General features: G+C 35.1%; 1 protein-coding gene across 2 annotated transcripts in view; it reads right to left on the reverse strand.

Annotated features, from left to right (window-relative positions):
* The window catches only part of ADAMTS6 (ADAM metallopeptidase with thrombospondin type 1 motif 6), a 153,869-nt gene that overhangs the window by 96,576 nt on the left and 34,161 nt on the right, over positions 1–23,132 (reverse strand). For both annotated transcript variants that reach the window (XM_074932526.1, XM_074932525.1), the window contains one exon: positions 1,456–1,499. In XM_074932526.1, coding sequence (XP_074788627.1) covers positions 1,456–1,499 — 44 coding nt within the window. The remainder of the gene's footprint in view (positions 1–1,455; positions 1,500–23,132) is intronic.

The following is a 23,132-nucleotide window of genomic DNA, read 5'->3' on the forward strand; positions in this document are numbered from 1 at the left end:
AATATATGCTTAACTTTAATTACTGGACATAAGTAGATCTTAAGCATATTAAACGCCTTGCAAAAGAGGGCCACAGGGCCTTGTCTCTTCTCCAATTCAATGCCTATAATGCAAATAAATTGTCATGGTTGTGTTGCCAAGGGTCCTCTAACACAGTGTTGGAACTGATACCATATCGGTTGATTCATTTTTTTTTTTTTCATCAAACCTTTTGCTTAATAAAACATTTGCCAAAGTTTATCCTGTTATGCTGGATTCAAGTGAAGCAGAATTTGCCTTTATGCCAAAGTCTGATACAGTAACAACTAGTACATTAATGATCTGTGTTAAAAATGTTACGTAAAAATATCAAATAGTTCATGCGTGAATGTACACTTTTTCGAAACTTCTTAACACTTGCAAAGACAATTCTATGACAGCAATATAGACAATCTCTTCAGTTTTTGCCTCCACCAAGATGTCAGTCAGTTACATTTAGAAATTCATCACCATCATTTGCCTTTTACTAAAACATGCTGTGGATATTGTTTATATTTACAGCAGGCAAAATTCTGGTACCTTTCCTATGTAAAGTACATCCCTGTGCCAGAAGCATCATGTTGACTTGAGCAGGACTTGTATAAAAATTAACAAGAGTTAACACTATCAAAGCACATAATACAGTGAAAGACAAGCAAATACCATTATGAGCTCTGATTGAGAAAAGTATTAATAATCTTAAACTAGGTGAATTACAATTTTAATTACTTCTGAGAGACTTATGAAAAGATGCAAATTGAAAAAATATAAATAAATGTTTTATTAGTCTTTGAATAATATTTCTTTCATGTATTAAAGCAGTATAAAAGGTAAATTTTGGTGACAAATTTAGGTAGGGAGAGAACAACAGCTCTTCATCCTGCATCTAAGGTCATTATGTGTGCTTCTCCACTATCAAAGCATTGTTTAAATGTTACTGTAATTTATATCACTGTGGTATTTTTCTCTAAGTCTGTGAAAGGAAAAATCTGAAGCTGCACTCCCTGTGTACAACGCAGCAACAGTGTAAACCTCACAGCCTGTTTCTTTTGTAAGATGGGGGTTTTCTGTTGTTTGGTTTGGTTTAACTTTCCTGAGGTCTTTTATTTGTATTTTTTTTTAACTAGATCACGGAGACTGGTTCAATCGAAATAAACAACAATTTCTCTTCTACAAGAAGCTTGAGTCATCTGCTAGATTTTATCAGAACTACACCTGCCAGAGAAGAAATACACAGCAGCAGCTCACTTAATCTAAACTTCCAGCATTGTATCAAAGCCAAAACCCACCTAGGTTACTTTTTCTTGTTCATGTTTATAAAACTGCAAAATTTTGAAACCATAAACTTAAAAAGATCTAATCACTCAATAAATCAACAGCTGAGTATAAAGGAAGGAAACAGCAAATAGAAGCTGAAATTTCTCTTTATGATCTTACCCAGTGTTCCACAAGGCTTGTTTTTGTAAGTGCAGATATCATATCTGTCGAGAAAAAAGTAGATAAAATATGTTAGAGAATCAAATTTGTAAGATACTTTTTATATTTATCACATATCTGTATCATAGTTCAAGCTGTCAGACCACAATCAGCTTAATTATGTGCAGCCAGCTGGTGTCGGCATTTTCTACACTCTGGTGTAAACCACAAGCTGCAGTACCCTCACAGCCACTGGCCTCAGGCCAGTGGGATACCTGCCAGTAAGAAAAAAATGGTTAAAGTGGATATCTGTAAACACCGCTTCATAAAGCAGTCTTCCATGCTGTTACAAAGTTACAGGAGCCTATCTATAGACTGATACCGATTCAAAACACTTACTTTTTGAACATAATTGGAATCCTCTTACAGTCTTACACTTACTAACTAAATAATACTAATTGTAGCTCCTACTATGTAAACTTTGATTCTAATTAAAAATTATAACTCTCAATTATTACACCAACAATTTATAAAAAAAAAAAATCTTACAAACTGCCATTATAGTTCCTTTCTTATTATTTTCCAATTATTATATCTGTCTTCGGAGTATACTAGAATGAACTAAAATGAAAAACATTTTTGTGAAAATCTAAATAATGCCTGTAAAGGAAAATTTTTATCATTTTACATACAATCCTTCAAATACAGAAGCTCGATGAGTTTTTGTGTAGCTAACTTATAAGTATCTGGAGCTGAAAATGAATGAAGACGTTTTCTGCAACATAGCTAATAATAATAGCAGTGCTCATGCAGCAGCCAATTCATTAATTACACTTTCATATTTTGAATATGAAATCCTGTGATATGGCTAGTGACATGAGAACACTCCTACAAGGACGTATACTGATTTCCTTGCAGTAGGTTTCAGAATTATTTCTATTCTTTTGAATAGTGAGTGAAAACAAATATGAAAAGATACCATCTTTACACTTTAATTTTTAATCCAAATAGTTACTAATTTCAGGCCACCACAGATTTCTGTTAAAAATAACAGAAGGAATGTTATCAGGTAGGAATCTGATCATTGAGATATATACCTTTCAGTGCTTAAAGAGTTGAGGTCTGTCTGTAAGCCAGGTTCATGGACTCAGTAACAAAGCTTACAATTTAGAACAAATCGAGTAAAGTCTCTATGCATATAAACTGCTGTGACATGGAATTCCTGTGATTTTTAAAGGTACTGAGCATGGAGCAGTTTGTTGGATTAAACTCTAATTCTGAACCCAAATCTCATCAAGGTGGTTTAAACTCTGCCATCCCAGATGCATGTAAAGCTCTCACTGATTTCCCATTTGCTGTTTGGAGAGAGGGAGGTAGTTAAATCAGCATTCTCATATAAAATGTAGTGGAATATAGTAAGGATTTGTATGTCACAAAGCTCTGAGATGACAAAAATACGCAAAGAAAAATTGTTACTATTTCCTGCCTTTTAGATACCTAAGGAAGCAAACTTCTTACTTCTGCATTTACAACAGATCCTGAACCAAATCCTGTTGAAATTCATGCAAAATTATTTCTCACAGAAAGCAGACAGGGCTCAGGCTTCCTTAGTGAGAAAACCCAAACTTGCTTGAATCCCTTAAAATGTGATCTAGAACTGAATACAATGAAGTCTGTGCAATACACAGGAAGTACTGGTCTTCTAATGTCTTTTAATATCCAATGCTAGTAGGAAAAAAACAATTAAAGGCATACATCCTTAGATATAGTGGATGTTTAAGAAGAAAGCCAGTTCCACTAAACTCAAGTAAAATAGTGTTGCTGATTTCAGCAGAGCTGAAAATTTGCCCTTATGATCTGAACCTGCTTACTCTAATACAGATATGAAATTAAAATTACCTTCAGTTCAGTTTCACAAGGAACTGTGATAGGGGAGATTGATATCAATTAAGTTCCTTGTTCCTGTTACATTTTTGAAAAACAAAGACCAAGGTATCCTTCTGTTTATGTTGGGTAGCAACATTATGCTTCATTATGCACAGGCTAGCATTTGTAAGAAAACATGACGACAATGAAAAACAAAGCAACTACGGAAAACACCATTTTATTTTTCAGTACACTAATTATTTTTGCAAGAACATACCCAGGTAGTAATATATTCAAATTATGGCTGCATTAAATATTCAAATTTTATCAGCAATTATTTCCTGTAAGGAGCATTCAGACACTCTTATGTCTGAGCAGAAAACACCTCGAAGTTTTCAATGTCCAATGACTTCCTTTACCTATATTATCTTCAAGATTCGTTTTTTTCCACTTTTTTCCTTTCATATGGATGGTTTCTGCTTGTGGTTTGTCTGAAAGCTCTTAGCATTTTTATGTACCAAGCTGCTTGCTTCTCTATATAATTTAACCAACTCAGCCTAACCTGTCTTTTTTGGTTTTGACACCACTTCCTTTAACTTTACTTTGAATTTCCAAGGAATCCATTTAACCCACATATGTTGGGTTCCAAAATGAAGAAGACTACAGAGTCAACGTCAGATAGTAGCTTCAAGCCAAGAAAACTCTGAAATGACAAATCATCCAAATTACCCATGAAATTAGTTAGGTCTAATTGTTATTTTAAAGAAAAAAACAACCAAACAAACAATTCACACGAAGAAACGCAAACAAAAAAAAACCCACAAAGGTGAAGATGGGTCATAGCTGTCACCAGGAGCTGGTTAAATACTTTAGGAGCCAAAGAAAGCCGTAAGATAAATTCTCAAGCCAACAATTATCTCAACAAAACACTAAAAATAGTAACAATGGTCAATGAGAGTTATACAAACATGCAGTATGTAAGATGTGAACATATTTCCTTTTTGATTCACTGACAGAATGCGTAAGATGGCCACCACACAAAATCTGAATGTAAGAATACAGATATGTAGATTGCAAAAAACCTCAGGATGAGATGGCAGCCTTATTTTTGAGACAGCCAAGGAAATCCTTTGCCCAAGTTGGAACAGAAGATCATATGCCTCCTAAAAAAGTGAGCGCATATGTCCCCGAAACGCGAGCAGGCTGGGGAAGTTGAATGTGGAAAGAGGTATGAGGCAAGATCGTTGATTACATGTTCATTCCCACCCTGGAAGAATCAGAAGTCATTTGATGTAGCAGATGGGGAAGAGGTCTGGGACTTCTGGGCACACCTTCAGGGCTGCTGAACAGCCACATAAGACAGGTGAGAAATGCATGATGGATGTACAGCTGTCACTGACAACTGACTGACACATCAGTGAGAAGGAAACTGCAGAGGCAGAGTATTATCAGTTCAACAGGATGGTCAAGAATTGGAGTGGCAATAGCCTCCTGACATGCCATGAATCAAACTGGAAATGTTAATGCACCCTCCAAGTGCACTTAAAAAGGAAAAATTTCAAGTCTTACTTGGCAGGATATTGAGCATGCCCTATGCTAAAATATGTATCTGTACTACTGAATTAAAAAGTGAAAGGGAAGGCACTCCTGGACACTGAAATTCTATTATCTGTATTATCAAACTGTTTTAAAAGGCCATTGAACTGTTAAAAAAAAAAATTCCTTGCACAGATTTGTCCCATGACAACAACTAAACTCAAAGAATTTCCAGGAGAAGTTCAATAGATGTCCACACACAATTATGAAGAGGCAATACATACAAAGCTACTCTGTTCTGGAGATTCAGCTTATTAGGGTGGACACAAGAAGTTCTGTGCCAGGGGTCCTCACGGCAAGAAAAAACTCACTGACATGTTTACATAATTTACTAGTGTAGATGTAAGCTATGGACTGTCTCTTGAAGAAGCCTCAGCTATTTACAACTCTGATTTGCAGAAAAATCCCTTTCCTTTGCAAATCTGATGAGTAGTATGATCCTGATCATTTGAGTAGGATTCTTAAGTGAAATATATAATAAAGATGAGTTCTCTATAAATACTGTGAGCACTGTTCAGTCTTGTCAGATAAGTTCTTTGCAGCTACAGCAAATCCCAGACACCTTAGAGGAAAATAGATATTTCTGTCCCATCTAGCTGTACATTGTAGGAAAATGAGAGCGCGTTCCTCCTGATCCCTGCAACCTGTCAGCTGGCGGGCCTAATGCATGTAATTCTGCAACCATGAAGTTCACACAGAGTTCTATGTAAGCAAGTATATTCCTGTATTAAGTAAACAAAAAAGAGATACACACAAATTCACAGGTTTGAAGGCTAGAAATCATTGTGATGAATCAGTCATGCTTCCATTCATCCCTAGCATAAAAAGGTAAGTAATTTATTCTAGAAGCTACACAGGATAAAAAGCTGTTCCTTAAAAGCTCTTCAATCCTGCATTAAGAATTGTTTTCAGCATAGTGTGAGAACACCTGTATTAGGTTATCAAGTTCATCTGCCTCTCCCTCCACCACAGTCATTTGTGAGTCTTTGCAGGGATAAAAAAACAGCACAGCCTGATACCTTCCATGATAGAAGCCCCCAGCTCTATGGTTTAGGGAACTTCAAAGGTAGAGACTGTATTTTAGTATTTAATTAATTTTTCTTCTAGTATCTTTAGCATTTAGCTAATTCCTTTTGAATTAAAAAAAAAAAAATCTTTCAGTGTTCATCTGGGGGGATGTTGTTATGCCTTTATCATCAAAGCTGAGTCCCTTTGTCCCAGCAGAGATCTCTTTCATGTTGACGTAATTTCTAAAAATTTTTTTCTTAAACCAGATGAATAAACTGAACTCTGTCAGCATTGCACCACCACATCGTGGCCTTTCTACCATGTTCCTTTAAGCTGCAGAGCTTTTTAAACTTTCTGAATCATGTTTATTACAATTCAAAAAGTTGTTCGAATAGTAGTATTAGCAGTAGTAGATAGAAAGGCAAAATGAATTACTACTTCTTACATGTTAATGTGTATTTATACATTCAATGATAACACTGCCCTTTACACCAGTCTGACTATGTGAAATGGCTCACTAAAGGAAAAGAGTCTCTATAGAGCACTGTCATTACTAGCTGTATGTCCACTGTGCCAGAAAAAAAGGACTATCTGCATCAAATTAACACGGAGATAGAAATATACCTGAAACAGGATTGGAAACTACACAAATATTAGCATTGGATATACTTTAAATAATTTAACTAATCAACAAGAATAACCTGCAACATCTGTTTTCTTTAAGTGGGATCAATGAATAAAGCATGAAAAGTCTTATTAGAAAAGCAAACTGTTCAAAATCAGTATGAAATGCAAGCTAATTAATTAAAAGCACATAACTTATTCTAAAATTACCTGAAAGCTACCAATATGTCTGAGTAATATTTAAGATAGATGTTAACAGAAACAATTGAGGCTTTTGAAATAATATTTCTTAATGAAAAAGAGTTTAGGAAACAAAAAAATATAATCACAGCAAAACGCTGAGGAAAACCCTACCAAGATGGCTGGAATATAAATGTAAAAAGTACATGAATATAAGAAAATTCAGGCTAGACAAAATGGACAAACAGGTATGACTGGACATAAAAGCTCTTCATAACTTTGGCACAGCTGAACACGTACTTCAAATATACAATACTAGAGGATTTGTCGATTAACCTGCTTGAGAAGTTTGTCAGAAAACAAAGCCTAAGAACTGGTTCTGTCCTGACCAAAAGGAAACAGAGCTCACCATCACAAATTTTTAAGAGTTCATTTTTAGGGAAAATTTCCAAAAGCATTATCTATGAAAGGAAGGTTTTATTTTTCACTTGTTCTAAACCAAATTATATTTTTTGACACTTGCTTTTTATTATTGTAGGTTTCAACAATAAGCTAGCCAAATAAGGCCTGTCCTTTTTGTACACCATTGCTCAATGATAAACAGAATAGATTAATCAGAATTTTATCTTTTTTACTTTTTATTCTTCATGTTGTGCAACATGATTCATCTGTGCAGCCAATCATGTATGTCGCATGTTCGAGTGTTAAAACACTTACAAAAACCCCTCTATTTAAAAAAAAAAAAAAAAAAATCAGTTAACCTAGATCCAGCACCTAGAACTATAAACTTAAGTACTGCTGAATCAAACTGAAATCTCAGACTTCCCTTAAAAGGATCAAAAACCTCGAGGTATCTGACAATTCCAACCCCTATTTCTAAATTATGGAAAATAAAAAACATACCATATTCTTCTCCATACATATACTTGGCTAGGATTAAAAAGTGGTTATTTTGTGAGCACAGACAATGTCATTAATGCTAGTGAATTATGTGGAAAAATAAAACAAATACTAACTTTTGATCGGTTTTTATAAAAAACTTTGTATCACAATTATTCAACGGTTCATCACTCTTAAAATAATTTTGTCATTCATTAGATTTGCAGAGGTTACAAACAGCAATACTCTATAAAACAATCCTTTTTGATGTCTTTCTAAAAGCTTTACTACAGCATATCCTTAGCCTCACAGAAAGTGGCACACCGCAACAGCATTCTGCCTTAAAATAAAGTACACATCTTATTTGGTTTCTTCCTCAAAAACCTCAAACCAAGAAGAGCTACAAGGAAGGAAAAGCATAATATACATGTTACACATCACTCCAGAAATAGCTTTTTCTATTATTAGTTTTCCATGTCTTTAAAACTGCCATAGACAACCAAAGTCTGGCTCTCTACTGGATTTTCTTCTGATACTTAGCTTGGGTGGATAAATAAAATTTTGAGTTACAGCTACAAAAACTATTACCGCTTTAACTTTCAGTTCTCCTGATTTATATGAAAAGAAATATTTTATATAACTGCACTGCAGATGAAATATTTTCATACTACTTTTTCTAAACTGCAAATGTAGTCAGAACAGTAAAAATAAACTCCATACTGAAACCATTTCTTTAATGCTGTCATTTGTCTTCATCAATTTTGGCAATGTAACATTAGAATATCAGTTACAAATTTACCATCATCAGTAGTATTATTGGTGTACTTAGGACAGAGGTACAAAGCTGATTTTGAGATTATGATTTACTAAAAAATTCTCTCAATGCAAATACCACCCCTGGAGCATCTCAAAAAATTTTCAACTAAGGTCATGAAAGATACATTGAGAAGTTTTTCTTCAACACTGTATTGATGTGCCATGCAAGCATCTAGCAGAGCTATTGCAAAAGATACTAATTACATTTAAAAAGAGGACTTCATATCTGAATGTGAAATGACTGTTTTGTAAACAAAAGTAGGTCTAAAGACAAGATGAAGACCCTGAGATGGTTCTCAGCTTGAGACATACCCTAAGCCATGATACACCATTTCAAATCACTGATAAAAAGTCATCATACCAAAAATCAGAGAACTAGCTTTAAATTCTTGTTATTTTGAGGAAATAATACATTCAGACTTTTTAGTCATCTGGTTTCTAAGAGTATCTGTGTTATGTACATTTTTAGCACTTTTCAGGGTTTATTCTACAGCCATCAAGACTAATGTAAGCCATGAACCTCATATAGAAACGTGTCCTGACCAGCTATATCAATGAGAGAATAAAGTACTAGAAAATACAGAATTACAAGTGCTACAAACTGTTACATCACTATCTAGTTCAGTATCCAAGAGACACCTACAGAACCTTAAAAGAACAATGTCAGTATTCTGCTAGTATAAAAAAAACCCACTCAAACAGCATCAAAACTGATGACTAGTTCAGATATAACACATCACAGAGCAATCTTTACTCCTACAAAAAGTACTATTAAATGGATTAAAATTAGTTAGCATAAAAATACAAGTAACTCCTTGCTGTCTGCTGACATACTGTTAACGTAATTTGAAACTGGAAAGGACAGAATACTTCCCTTCCCTACATTAGTCTTCTAATCAGAACCTTTCTGTAGGCCATAGACTACAAAGTAAGAAAGTATCAGCTCAACTACAGTTTCATGAAGGCAAGTGAACACTGCACAAGCTCATTAGACTATTTTAGTTGACAATGTAGAGTCTAGAATTACTCTAGAGACAGCTTCATAAGCAAATTTCAGCACTGAAGAAACAGCCAGGCACTTACGGTTCCTAGAGTTGATCCTTGCAGGACTTGGACTAGCAATGTAACTTCGCCCTCTGCTCTGCCTTGATTTCTCCATCATTAGATGTTATCTCTTCCTTTTTTCTATTCTGTATCCAACATGTAGAGGCTTGCTGCTTTAACTCATTCCTCCCTCTGCCATGTGACCACAGCAGAGTTCTCTCTCCACAGCTTTAAGATTACCAGAGATTGACTGATGGCTCACGCTGTCATCAACTACCTTATACAAATAGGCCTATCCTGCTATAAACATAAATTTTGAGGGATATCCACACAGCAGTCATAGCAGCATCAACAGGCTCAGCCTAGGGAATCTAGCCAAATATCCATCTTGCTTCTTCCCATTTTTACACCCTGCACCACCCACCTGAGTGACAATCATGACTTCATTACCATTCAGAGACAATGAAGAGATTCAGCATTTGCACTATCACCAGAACATAGGTAATACTTGCTGTGTTCCGTTCCTCAAAAGTGATTCCATAGTTTTACTGCATTCTCAGTACTGAGCCAAAATTTAGATGGAGTTACATGGATGTCATTAGTTGGTCTAGAGAACAGAACAGATCTTTCTGTGTATCTACTCCAAGTACACTGCTAATAATTTTTCTATCAGTGCATTCGTAAAAAGTCTGGCAACTAATACATAAAGCCTTTGTTCAAAGGACATTGACTCAGAGCAGCTCAAGCAGCTTGTAGAGCAATGCTTTTTAGAGTGTGCTAATGCAACAAAGTCTGGGAAAAAGGAAGACTAGCAAAACTAATTACATAGACGTGGTTGGGGGCATCCTGCCACACAGCAGAAAATATTATGTTAAACCATTTATAGGAAGCCACTAGTCTAGACCTTTGGCAGGAGGGAAACACAGCTAGCAGCTATGATTACTAACCAAGTTTTAGTTCTGCTGTAATGAGATAAATTATAGCAAGAACATATTGCAAATATAAGTTTTGCTGTGGATATGGCCCTTCTTCCTTTACTAACTTTCTGAGTATCATAAATGATTACTTTACAAGTCTCCCAGAAGATCACACACATCTTTATATGCAAAATGTCCAGTTTATCTGCCCTTACTCAAACTATATATGGGATGAACGGCTTGATGCCTGAGGTTAGGTCATAAACAGTAGCAGTTCATTAGGAATGACAGGCCACACTTGGTACAAAAATAAGAGCATAAGAATTGCAACATGGGCCAGACCAAAGATTCCACTATCTCTGAACCCTGCCTTTACAACGGTCTAAGAGAATGTCCAAGACAGAATAATACCAGTGCAACCAGTGTCCCAACTTCAACTATTTTCAGCTAAGATTTGAGACAGCTATGCTTCTGAGTATTTAGTAACTCTCAATGGATTTTTCTTCTGTGAACTTGCCTTGCCAACCCTTTAACCTATGCCTTATGTCCAGCTTCCATAAAGTTACTTGCCAAGGAGTTTCAATATCAGCTAACTCTTCCATAAAGAGCTGCCTCCCCTCTCATGTTTTGTGCCTTTCTTCTGTTAAGTTTACTGGGCAGCCTCTAGTTCTTGTACTGAAAGATGCAACAAATGATTATTTCTTATTTATGCCCTCCAAATAATCTGTAACTTTGTAGATCACTATAACATCCTCCTAAATTTGACTTTTCCAAAATTTGACTTCTCCAAGTAAGGAAGCCCTCAATTTAGTCATTCCTTGTAAAGTTCTGAGATAAGGCATATCATGTCCAGTTATGTCAATGGCATAATAAGGTTCTTTATTCTTTTTCCAATAATTGTTAATACTTAACTTGCTGGATTAACAACATGTATTTTACATGTAGCCCACATCTCTTCAGTAAAATCATAGTATTATCAAAGAACAGAATCAAGAGGAAAGAGCAGCAATTATTTTTCTGTTAATTCTGCTTGATATTTTTACAGAATTTCTGAGAAAAAGATTGGAACTCTTAAGCATGTAGTTACAACTTATTTCTTCTGAACATGATGGCAACAATATGCCCTGTATTTGGGCCCAATTAAACAATCACAAAGTATTTGATAATCACAGAAATGTATTTACACGAAGAGCTAAATTTCAGTAGCTTAATGTGGTAAATAAAAGCTCCAGTCAATGGAATAAAATCAATTTGCTGAATTCATTTTAAGGTGAAAAAGAAAGACAATCACTCCATTCAAATTATTTTTAACCCTGATGAGTATCAAATGGAATTTCTGTTTTAACAGCAAACTCAAAACAATGTATTTCACAAGTTTGGTGTTTCTTTCTATAAGCACACTATAGTACAGGATTTCTCCTCTTCAAGAAATGACAGCAACTAATTTGATTGCCACTGCTTAAAGAACAATACAAGGCCAATCAGGTGCTGCACATCCGTGGTAGTTCTGTAGATGACATGCATAAACTCCATTAAACAGGCTGCTGCTGTGTTCTACAGCTAACAGATTTTGAAGCTAGAGAATTTATAGATTGCCTGTGAACAGAGAGGAAGAAAAATGAAGAGTGACAGAATGAAATGGCAGCAGAAACAATGACTGTTGTTAACAAAGTTAAATTTAAAAGAAGTGAACTAAGTCTAATAAGAAGGGCAATATGACTGAGATCTTGTCCAAGTTTTTGAGAGCACATTTACCCAACGGTCCTGTCATGTTGAGACCAAAAGGAACTTAATTTGGTTGTTTGGGGTTTTTGGGCAAATGGAATACCTCCACCTCAGACTGAGCTCTGAAGTCTGTCTGTATCAAAAAGTGGAATCCACACACCCAATTGAGAATTGCACATGAATTTTTGTTTCATCTTTTTCTCCATACAATACACAGAAGAAATAAATACTTGCTCTATTCAAGGCAAAAAATGTCCGTGTGGCATATATTATAATTTTCTGTCTAGCTTGGTTTTTTACAAATCATGTTAATGACAACAACAACTAACTGTTGTGAATGAATAGGTAAATACCATGAGACTATCAACTATTAACAGTGGATCTTCCCAAACCACATTACTCTTAGCGTATACAAGCTAAGATTAGTCAACACTGTGTATCCAGACTGTCTGCACACATACATACTTAGTTCCCCACACCTTAAACAATGTAAGAGTGGAGCAGGTGCAATTTATTTTAGTACTTCTGCTAATAAAGAATCACAGAAGACTCAGTACTGGCTGTGAAAGAAAATGGGCTGCAGCAACAGTGATCCATCTTGCAAAGGGATGTACCTGTCAGATTCCTTTCCCTGCATATGAATTCTTCAAACTATGCTATTAATTCCATAATAAAACTACCTGATTGTCAAAAGGAATTCCTCATTGATTCCTCAGTTTTAACCTTCCCTACATTATTTAAGTCTTAATATTTTAAACTAGTCTTTCAAAGCTAACCTATCTCGAAGTGGGAAAATAAATTCCTCTTCAATACTTCTATTAAGCCCACTAAGCATTTACCCACTTCTTTTTTTAAAGACTTGCAGTTTTATTTCCAAACTAGTTTAGTGTCCCCTACAAATGTTATGTAAGAATAATTCCATTCTTTTTTGGATCGACTACTCCTTTATATTAAGAGTCATCTGAACTTAATTTTTTTTTATTTTTACTACATACCAAGTATTAGCATGACACTATTAAAATAATTATTTTCTCAAGTCTTACAAAATTTTAAATGCTGAGCAGAAGTTCTGACTGGCTGTAAGACAAAACTTTTTCCCCATGAGGGCAGTGAGGCCTTAAAATGGGTTGCCTAAACAGATTTTGCAAGACCTGACTGGATAAAGCTGTGTGCAACCTGGTTTGATCTCATAGCTTACACTGCTTAGAGGAGGACATTGGACTGAATACCTCCAGAGGTCCCTTCCAATCTGAATCCCATAGATTCTAAGTAGGTGTTACCCAAAAATCTTCAAAATGTTTGTTTAATAATCACAGAATGATAAAAATGACATTTTAATATAACTCTTTAGAATATTAAATGAAAAATCAAGTAAATTACATACTCAAAATGGAAGCTTCATTATAGCCATAGCTATTGTAGTCTAATTATTTTACCAACATAGAAAATAGGGGAAAGAAAGTCTCCCTCCCCATCCCACTCTGAGCTGGAACAGTCCTACATCTTACTAACTATACATGAAACCTTGTGAACCACATTCCCCAGTTAGTTGACTGGTAAGTTTTAAGCACCTGACATTGTCCTGTAAAACACGTTCTCTTCTGCAATGACAACACAACTGCCTAAAAACATAACTGTAAGAAATCCAAGAAGTTCAAGCTGAAAAAAAAAAAAGCATGCCTTTTTTTTCCCAGTTCAGTAAGCTTTGGCAATTAATGTAGTTAATCCATTATAAATAAATGCAAGTATCGTAAGATCTGCACACAAGAAAAGTTAACATCCAATAAAACATTTCTTTCCAGTGTGGCTGAAGAATAGTGAGAATTTCATTGTTTTACAATCACCAAATTATCTTATGACTTTGATCTATGAAAAGTTAGTGAATCAAAACACTTCCATCCATATTATACATAAGTAAAGCTACAAAGATGATGGAAACTCCCTTTTTACAAGGTACAAGTTACTCCTGGAGAGATTCCCATCATACACACAATAAAAATTTTTCACAATGAAATCAGCCATTGGAATAATCTCTTCAGGGAAGCGATTGATTCCCCAACACTGGACACTAAGAGCTGGCTGGACAGGGTGCTGGGCTATCTTATCTAGATTTTGCCAAGAAAGGTAGGACCAGATGGTCCTTGAAGTCGCTTCCAAACTGGTTTCTGTGATTCTATGATCAATATAGATGTTTAATGAGGAAAGGATGCTTGGAAAGACATTTGATAACACGCAGAAAATACCAATATTTTACTTTTTTCTCAATATGTTAACTGTAATTTCTCTTGTGCAAAATAGTCTGGCTCTTAATTTGTTCAGTTTTAGTTACTGTTTCTATTAATGTTAAGTGTGACTTTATTCAATAAATACAAGTCATTTACAAATGTAAATACTTGAATCAAATTCCTACTTAGTTTGGAAGAACTTGTGAAAGCCTAAAGCAAAAAATATGAACTAAAATATTACTTTTTATTAGTTAAAAATGTAAAGATATGAATAGAAGTATTTAAGTACTAGGGCTACTTAACAGAATGTGCAGAAGTAGGTTTTCATTCCAGTAATGCACAGAGAGAGATCAAACTGAGCAGTGCAAAGACTACAAAGAAGAGCCAATGCATGTCAGTGAAGTTACTACTCATATCATAGTGCCATACTATTTAGAATCCCACTTTTTAAAAGGGTCACGTACAGGAACAAAGTTATTTGGATTGTCAAATAATCCATTTAATTGACTCAAGACATAACCAAAAATAGAATTGCAAAACATCACAATTCTCCTGACCAATTGCATCTCTTACTACTGCTATTGTTTGTTCCTAATTTTTTTAACCACTAAATAATTAAAAGTCTTAGCCAAAATATGACTAAAATGGAATAGCCTCAAAACCAATCTTGGTCAAAGATCCATAAACACTTTCATGGCTTAACAGATTGCAGTTCACACATCTGAAAAATTCCTTGGTTTTGCTAGTGTTTGGAGTACAATTTCTTGTTCTTCAGTGTTTCCAAACATACTGTCAGAATTGCATAATATATTTCACTCCACTTTGACAGGTGGTTGAAAGAGTTCATAGGGTAGACATTTCTTCTGACAGAATCTGGACAATTCATATTTGTCAACATTACTTACGACCTTGCAATTTTTAAGAAGGACTAACTGTCCTAAAATTACAATGTAAGAAAATAGCTTGAATTACAGCTGAATTAATATGCAAGCTAAATATCTGCCCATACCTCTTCCTCCTTGTTCAGTCGCTTAGCACTCTCTTTTTCAAACTGCTAAGAGTAATAAATGAGAGATTTGCCACGGGTCTGGCTGAAGCAGGGTGAAAGCCATCCAAATGCAATGCAGACTGCCTCAATGCTAATCAAAGAACCATCTTGAAAGTCTGGAAAAGAATCATTCTCACCTCAAAGCTGAATGTGATTAGCTCTATAAAATACCAAGTTCCACAGTTTTCGGAACATGACTGAAAAAAAATGTTCAAAAATTCTAGAATAATGATAATACTGCATTTAATAATGAACACCTGATGCCCTTACATAACAATACAAATACCTTGAGCAAAGATTTGACTCCAACAGCAGCCTTAGATAGTAATAAAGCATCATCCATTCAGCCACTCAGTACAAAACTAATTTTAAAACAGATTTGTTAAATGGCCATATAGGAAAGAAATAAGGAATTTTGGCAGTTTCTATCCTTCTGCTTCTGACATTAAAGCATCTTTTCCTTCAAGATCACAACTGCGTAACTCAGAGCTTATTGACAATGAAAGATTAGTTGAGTCAGCTAATGAGTGACAGAACAGGACTAAGCTAACTGGCAGTATCTCGCTGGTACTTCGTAGTAAGCTGCTTTTATATCTAAACTATTACACAGACTCTTATATTTCCCTGGCATCAGGAGTCTTCCCACAAAAATCATGTAAGTCAACATGCTTTTAAAACACCAAAACATATAAACTCTACGTCATTTAAGAACTACATCTCAACTTTGGAAAAAACCTAAACACCTAAATAATTTAGCTATATGATCTGAGTATTCTTCCTTCTACACAGACTAAGGCCACTATTTGACATTCCAAGTAGCCTTGTACAGAATCTAAAGCTATTACTGAAAGAGTTCTTAAGTTTAGTCATTCTTGAATGAGTAACTAGCAAAATTACACAAACTCCAGACTACCAAAATTACACCTCACTGCAAAACAGAAACAACTTACTGCAATATCTCAGAATCTTCTAAATGACAACAGATCAGAAGTTATCTCAAGTTTTTGCAAAACATTTCTTGAACTTCTGATTTTTTTGGCAGAATTAAAAACAAGAAAAAAAATCAAGAGTAGTATTTGATTTGAAACAATACAATATTTCGGGGTTTTTAGTTTCTATATTTTTAAGTATTCTTAATTGAATGTGTTATTTATAACAACTAATCATAACTTGGTTTTACAAGGGAAAAAAGTCTCCCAATTTTATCCACAGACCAGGTTCAGTACCTGTAATGCCAGACCAAGTGTTTTCCTAACACCCCTCCAAAACTGATATCAGATTTAGGTATAAAAGATCATCAATATGTTTACGCAGTCTGATGCCAGTCACACTAACAACTTTCATCATGTGGACATATATCATCTTCTACATGGAGAAACACTAACAATAAAGTTCAAGCTACCCACAGAGAATTGTTCTGAACAGTAACTATGTTCTGAGGAATGATACAAAAGCTTTCAATTTCAAATTATGAAAAGAAGTCACAATAATTGCTCATTAACCTAAAAATATACTGATAAATGCACATGTGTAGAAGAACCCTTTTTCTGCATTATCAAGAACACAGTGTAGCTTCCTAGAAAGCTGCATGTCCCACGGACAAAGACTCAAGACTGCAGAGTAGCAGTAAACTGTCAAAACTCTGAATGCTCATGTAGGTATCATTTTTTAAATATTATGGGCTTAAACTGTAGGGGAATTTTCAAGGATAATCCATTGGACCAATAAGAAAAAGAGCAAGTAATTTACTATTATCTATTTCAAGTCACATGAAGATTCCTCAAGTTGTTTAGGGGAGAGGAAGAAAACAAGCAATTTTCTTCTAGAGGAAAAAAAATATCTAGAAATACAAAAATCTAGAGAAAGGTAGGCCTTCTAACATCCAATCTGGAGAACAACAGATGTTGTGACTGGTAGTGCATTAAAAAAGCATTAAAGCAGCAATGGACACAAAACAATGATTCTGCTTTTAAAGTCAGTACAGAAAGGAATTTTATTCTGGGAGCATCTGTGCTCATCACCACATCACAGATCATGGATCACCAACCCTGAGGGCACTGATAACTGATGGCTTTTAATAAACCAGCTCTGGGTTGCTGTTTGAGAATGTATCACAGGTACCAGGACCAAAGTGCCATAAAACATCTGAGGAACACATTTCAGTTGTAAATTGCATTCTGCTTGGGAGGCTGAAGAGGATTTACCTTTTAATTTTACCAGATCCCAAGGAAAAGGAAAAAAAAATCACATCTACTCTTAAAGAGTAAAACAAAATGCAGGAGGAACAGCAGAAGATGCCTGTTCAGCATGTTAGCATTCTTTTCTGATTTTAGGACGCTCTCACTTAATACTCTAAAAAGCTTAAGATGGACTTCCCTGGTTTTTCTGTCTTCTCAAAAAACAAAAAAAAGAAAAAATACTTAGGTGTGTCCAATAACGCCACTTCAAATCCGTATCATAAAATGGAATGACCTGCATTACAAGAAAGGCAGATTTCAAAACCTGGTTCTTATTTCCATCTGTCACTAGCTAAATTCTGTTTCCCGTGGAAACTAGAGAAAAGGTATGAAGGTGGTATGGATATTCTTTTTCAATGACAAGGCTGCACAAAACCAGAACAGGACTACCTTAACATGCTATATAAAAGGCTAAAAGAAAAAGTACATGGTGTACAAGTCTATGAATCACGTAAGAGTTCAGTGTCTCCGGCATAAGTAGTAAGAATAATGGAAAAGGTAATGAAGCCCTATTTCCCTTATTGCCATGGGTTCGGGGAAAACAGAGATGCATAGCATCACATGGACAACAGTACCAACAGTCAAAATGTTAAGACTGTTAACTATATATGACCCAAGCATATTGGCAGTAAAATTCAATTTTCAAATTAATTTCAATAACATACACATGAAGAGCATATATTTAAAGACTATTTTATAGTTAAATACAAGCAGATAAGCCATGGCAAGAGATCCTCGTTTTATGCTGAGCACAGAGTATCAGCACAGTTGCATGCCTCAAAGTCTCACCTTTACTGAAAGGTAACTGATTGGTAAGTTTTACACAGGAAACTTTCATCTTAGTACAAAAACAACTCTATTGAAGTCATAAGATTTAGATTTGACAATCAGGTCCTGTTAGGTGCAAGTTGGGGAGAGGAAGGTAGAGAAATGTACGTACGGGAGGGGTGTTGCAACTATTTTAATGCTAACACACAGAGCTCCAAGAGAAAGCTGTTATACAGCAGCAGTAATAGCCAATAAGCAATAATCAATAAGCAAGAATTTAATATTCTGACAAAATACTATTAAATAGTAATTTAACAGAAATTTTGTCAGAATATGACAACTGATATTCTTGTTCTAATGAGCAAAAGCAGTCAGGATCAATGCTATATTATATTTAAAAAAGGAAACCTTAAAAACAGATGACCTAGGCACCTTGGTGACTCAGAGAGAAGAGTGCCATCTACCGAGTCAGTAATTTCATTATAATAAAACTAACAAATCACATTATTTGTCATGAAACAGAAAGGGAAGCTTGAAGTGATATATAAAAATTTTTCTACCTCCTACTGAAAATCTAAAGCTTTTAAATTTTGAAATGTTACTGCAATTTATATGGTAGTGATTCTATGTTTCTATACAAGTGAGCCAGTGTTTTAGACAAATGAATACTTATGCCTAAAATATTTCTGAAAGGCTTCTGATGCCTCTAAATAACTTAAAAGCTTTAGTTTCCAAAAGGAAAATGTAACTTTCTGAATATTCTGCCTCTAAAATCCCTCATAGCTGGACACAGAAACATGAAGATGCTCAAAATTACGTATCAAATTAAATCTGGAAAATTAGACCTTTATTCCTTTTCTTCTTCTTTTTAAAGGATTCTGGCATATGGGTTTAACTGTGTTGGAGGACAAAATATTAAAGAAGAAAAACATGAAGAACCAGTTACAGAAGATATTCTTAATTAATTTGACCTTTGTGTTAAACTTGTTGATAATCAACCTGCAACACAGGAAAGCATACCTGAAAAATTAGCTACTTCTAGAAATACGCAGTGGTCAAAGAAAAATATGTAACCCTTAAGTTTTCTCTGTGTCCCATTCTTTGACAAATCCAGAACATTATTTAACTACCAATTCCAAATTCTTTAATTTAAATTGTAGAACACAAGTGAGTAGTTCTGGGTGTTTGTGAATCAATTGCTGCCGTGCCCTTTATACATTTGCACAGTGTACAATACACACCTGAAATCCAGTCACTGAAAATTGTTAACATTATTAGAAATGAAGCGTAACTAGCAATGTCAATGTCTCTTTGAAAGGCATGGGTGTATCTTAAATTTTGGTTTAGATTTACTCTCAAAAACTACCTCCTCTTCAAAAAATACTCATTAATACAGAAAAGCTATTTCAGTGAAGAGATTAACTAAAACAGAAAATCATGCTATCATGCAAGCTCTAAGAAAAATTCTCTCTTCCTCCATGATGTTTGTAAAGGCAATATTTACAAGGAGTAAATTGATACTACAGTTCCTACTTTGAAACATTTCAGAGTACATACAGAAAATGTGATTTTGTCACTAAGTGCGCCAATCTGCTACACCACACAAAAACCTTTATTGCCACACAGTACTCAGCAGTGAACAAGCGATACAGGGGAAAAAACTACACAATGGGGTAGAAACTTGGTCATAATTTTGATTCTGCAAGCTTCTGGACATTAAAGAATAGCTCTTCCATACGGACAGTCCTTCCTTGTAGACAGTTTGCCTTGCACAAAGAACTCACAGTAGAGTAACTGGAGCATCTGAGCAATCAGCTAGATACGGAGTTTAGATACTAGTACCTCTGACATGAGCTATTGCTTACCAAAGTCTTCTGTCAGAATTGACAATTTTAAGTACTGCACATTTGACAGCATCACAAACTTTCTTATTTGCCAGTAGTCTTTCTGAAAATAAGAAACACTTAAACACTTAAAAAACCTTCCACACTGGCAATTTAAAAAGCAGACATATGCTTCAAAAGTGCTTAACCCTAAGTGGCTTTCATCAACTTCAAATGAGGTGGAAAAGTTGAAAAATTTTACAAAACAGCATGGTATTGAGATCCCTTATTTTTAACAGCTTGGCTAGGAAATTTTCACATAATTACTAAAAATATAGTATATTAAAACAATAGAAAACCACTGGAACCCCTGCAGAATTTAAAAACTGTGTGAAAGCTATTACAGTACTTGCATAGCATTCCCCTTCCAGTCCTTCAGCACTCTCACTACATTTTTCAACCAAATAGCTCAGCCTCACTTTTGTTTTACTTAATGGGAAAACACATTCAAATACATACAGATGACAGTTTATTCAAGCATAATCAACATCAGTTTTATGATGGTTATTTAAAAGGAAAAAAAAGGGGGGGTGGTGCAGTGTGTAAAATAAAATCAACTTTGTTGCCAAAAATTTCATCTGACCTTGTTTCTAAAGTTTCCTCCAAATGGCTGTAATTGAAAATATGAAGCAATCATGAGCTGGCAGTCTTGGATTTGACCCCACCACATGTAACAGGAAATTGCTTGGTAACTATTTGGGAAAAATAGATGTGTGGAGTAGGAGATCATCAAGATTTTGTTTTGAGAGCAACTATAAAATTATGTCTCATATAGTGTTCAGAGAACCTATATTACTGAAAAACAAGAGTTTCTCAAGCTTTGTTTCAGCACATAAGACTGACATAATTCTTAAGAACAACACATGCTATAGCAGCCTTAAGGGCAAAATGACAGTAGAAAAAAAGATATTTTGGTGCACTGCATAGATTAAGTTACTTACCAGCAGATTTAAGTTCTTCAAGATACCTTGTCCAAATAAATGCACGTTTTCATAAAAATCACACAACCAATACAATTATGAACTTTTTTGCCATAGTATCGACAGACAATTATGGACTTTTTTGCCATAGTATTGACAGACAACCATTCTTTCTCTTCTTGCACTGCTCTGACATGGTATGACTTCCCCCCCCCCCTCCACACACACTCATGCTCATACTCATCCACACCATCTTCTCTCACCTTCAAAACCCAGGTTGTGTAGTCACTTAGGAAGCAGAACCAAAGACAGGAATTCATGGTGTATCAATATAAATTCTGATGCACAGTAGATACCAGTAGTAATTTTGCTTCTTGTTGTGCTGTCAATACATGTCGCTTTTGTTACAGAGAACTTCGGGACAGCATTAAGTTCCTGGAGACTACTCCTGGGATCCAGGGCAATCGTGATTGCACATCTCTACCCATGGCTGCACCCATCCTAATCAATCCCAAGCAATCATCCACTGTTCATAGTGAACACTGATGCCTGTACCAAAGATGTCAGACATGGAAACAATTTTCAACAAAGCTACCACAGCAAACAGGCTCTGAAGATTCCTTAGCACGTCATTATTCATTTGGAACTTTTACTAAACTGCTGCTACTCCAGATCTTTCAGCTATAAAGGCAAACAGCAGTGAAGCAGTTAGTTTGCTTGGTTTTAATAAGTTTAGCAATATACAGGTGAAACTCTTTATAGCAATTAAAAAAATAGCTAGCAGGCTAGGAGAAGGGAAGTTTGACCTACTGCAAGATGGTCTATGTCAACTTAAAGGAATTAAGGAGAAAGGAGACAGCCTGCTGTTTATGAATGGAGAGGTCTTAGACATACCACACAGATATACCAAAGGTAAAAATTGTGTAACTGGAGTGGTTTGAGTACCTGTATGTTATGTAAACATGCCAGGCAAGAATAATTAGCTAGACCTGTCAGTTTCAAATTATATTACCGGGATCTGAACACAGCAAATCAAGCACTCTGATAATAATTAAATTAGAAAAAGGCAGATTATGTTTGAAAGGTAAAAAGTGTGCAATGCTTCTGTGTACATCACATACAGTTCCTTAAGCTGCTTTAAAAGATACTATGGAACTCCAAACAATTCAGTTTTCCAGGTAGAGAAATGCAAGCTAAGAAAAAAAAAATCATTCTCTGTCTTCTATACTCAGATTTTTTTCCTCAGGATTGAAAGAAGATTTGGATCAATATGACTTGGAGCTTTCTATGTTCAATCATAAAAATCAGTATGCAGCTAAATCCACTCTGGCCCAAAGAAAGAGAACTGCAAGAAGATTAAATATTTTAAAATACTGTATAATATTCAACAGAAAAGCAGAAAATAATGTACCGCAGATGAGTGATTTAGGAAGAAGCATTCTCTTCACATAGTTCAAGCTTACATGCTTGACAGCTGAGAAACACCCACACACTCTGATCCTGTAAACCATAATTTATGTAAGCATTTCTACTGAATCAAGGTTTCAATCCCACTTTCCTCTTGATTTTGCAGAGTTGCACCAGGCTTCAATATATGAAATAGTTGTAGCCTTTGCTCTGTTATGTCTTATAATCCCCTTCCCTCCAAATATTTCACTAAACTGCCACTTCACACATGCAAGTATCTTTGATATTGTGACCAGACACAAATTAATTTTTCCTTATTTGTATCCAGTTTTTAACCCAGCATCTTATACTTGATCTACAAAAAACACAGTATTTGATATAATAGAAACACTAATTCCAAAAACAAAGTACTTTGTTGTGAGCTAGAAGAAACTACACCCTGACACAGTAATGCTAAAAAACAACTTGGGGAAATAGTTCATCCCAAACCTATTATCGAAGTGTCTTATCTCTGAAAACACACACTGATAAATCCCATCATATGCCTGACATTTA

Source organism: Athene noctua, chromosome Z, assembly GCF_965140245.1.
Source record: "Athene noctua chromosome Z, bAthNoc1.hap1.1, whole genome shotgun sequence".
NCBI classification, from domain to species: Eukaryota; Metazoa; Chordata; class Aves; order Strigiformes; family Strigidae; genus Athene; species Athene noctua.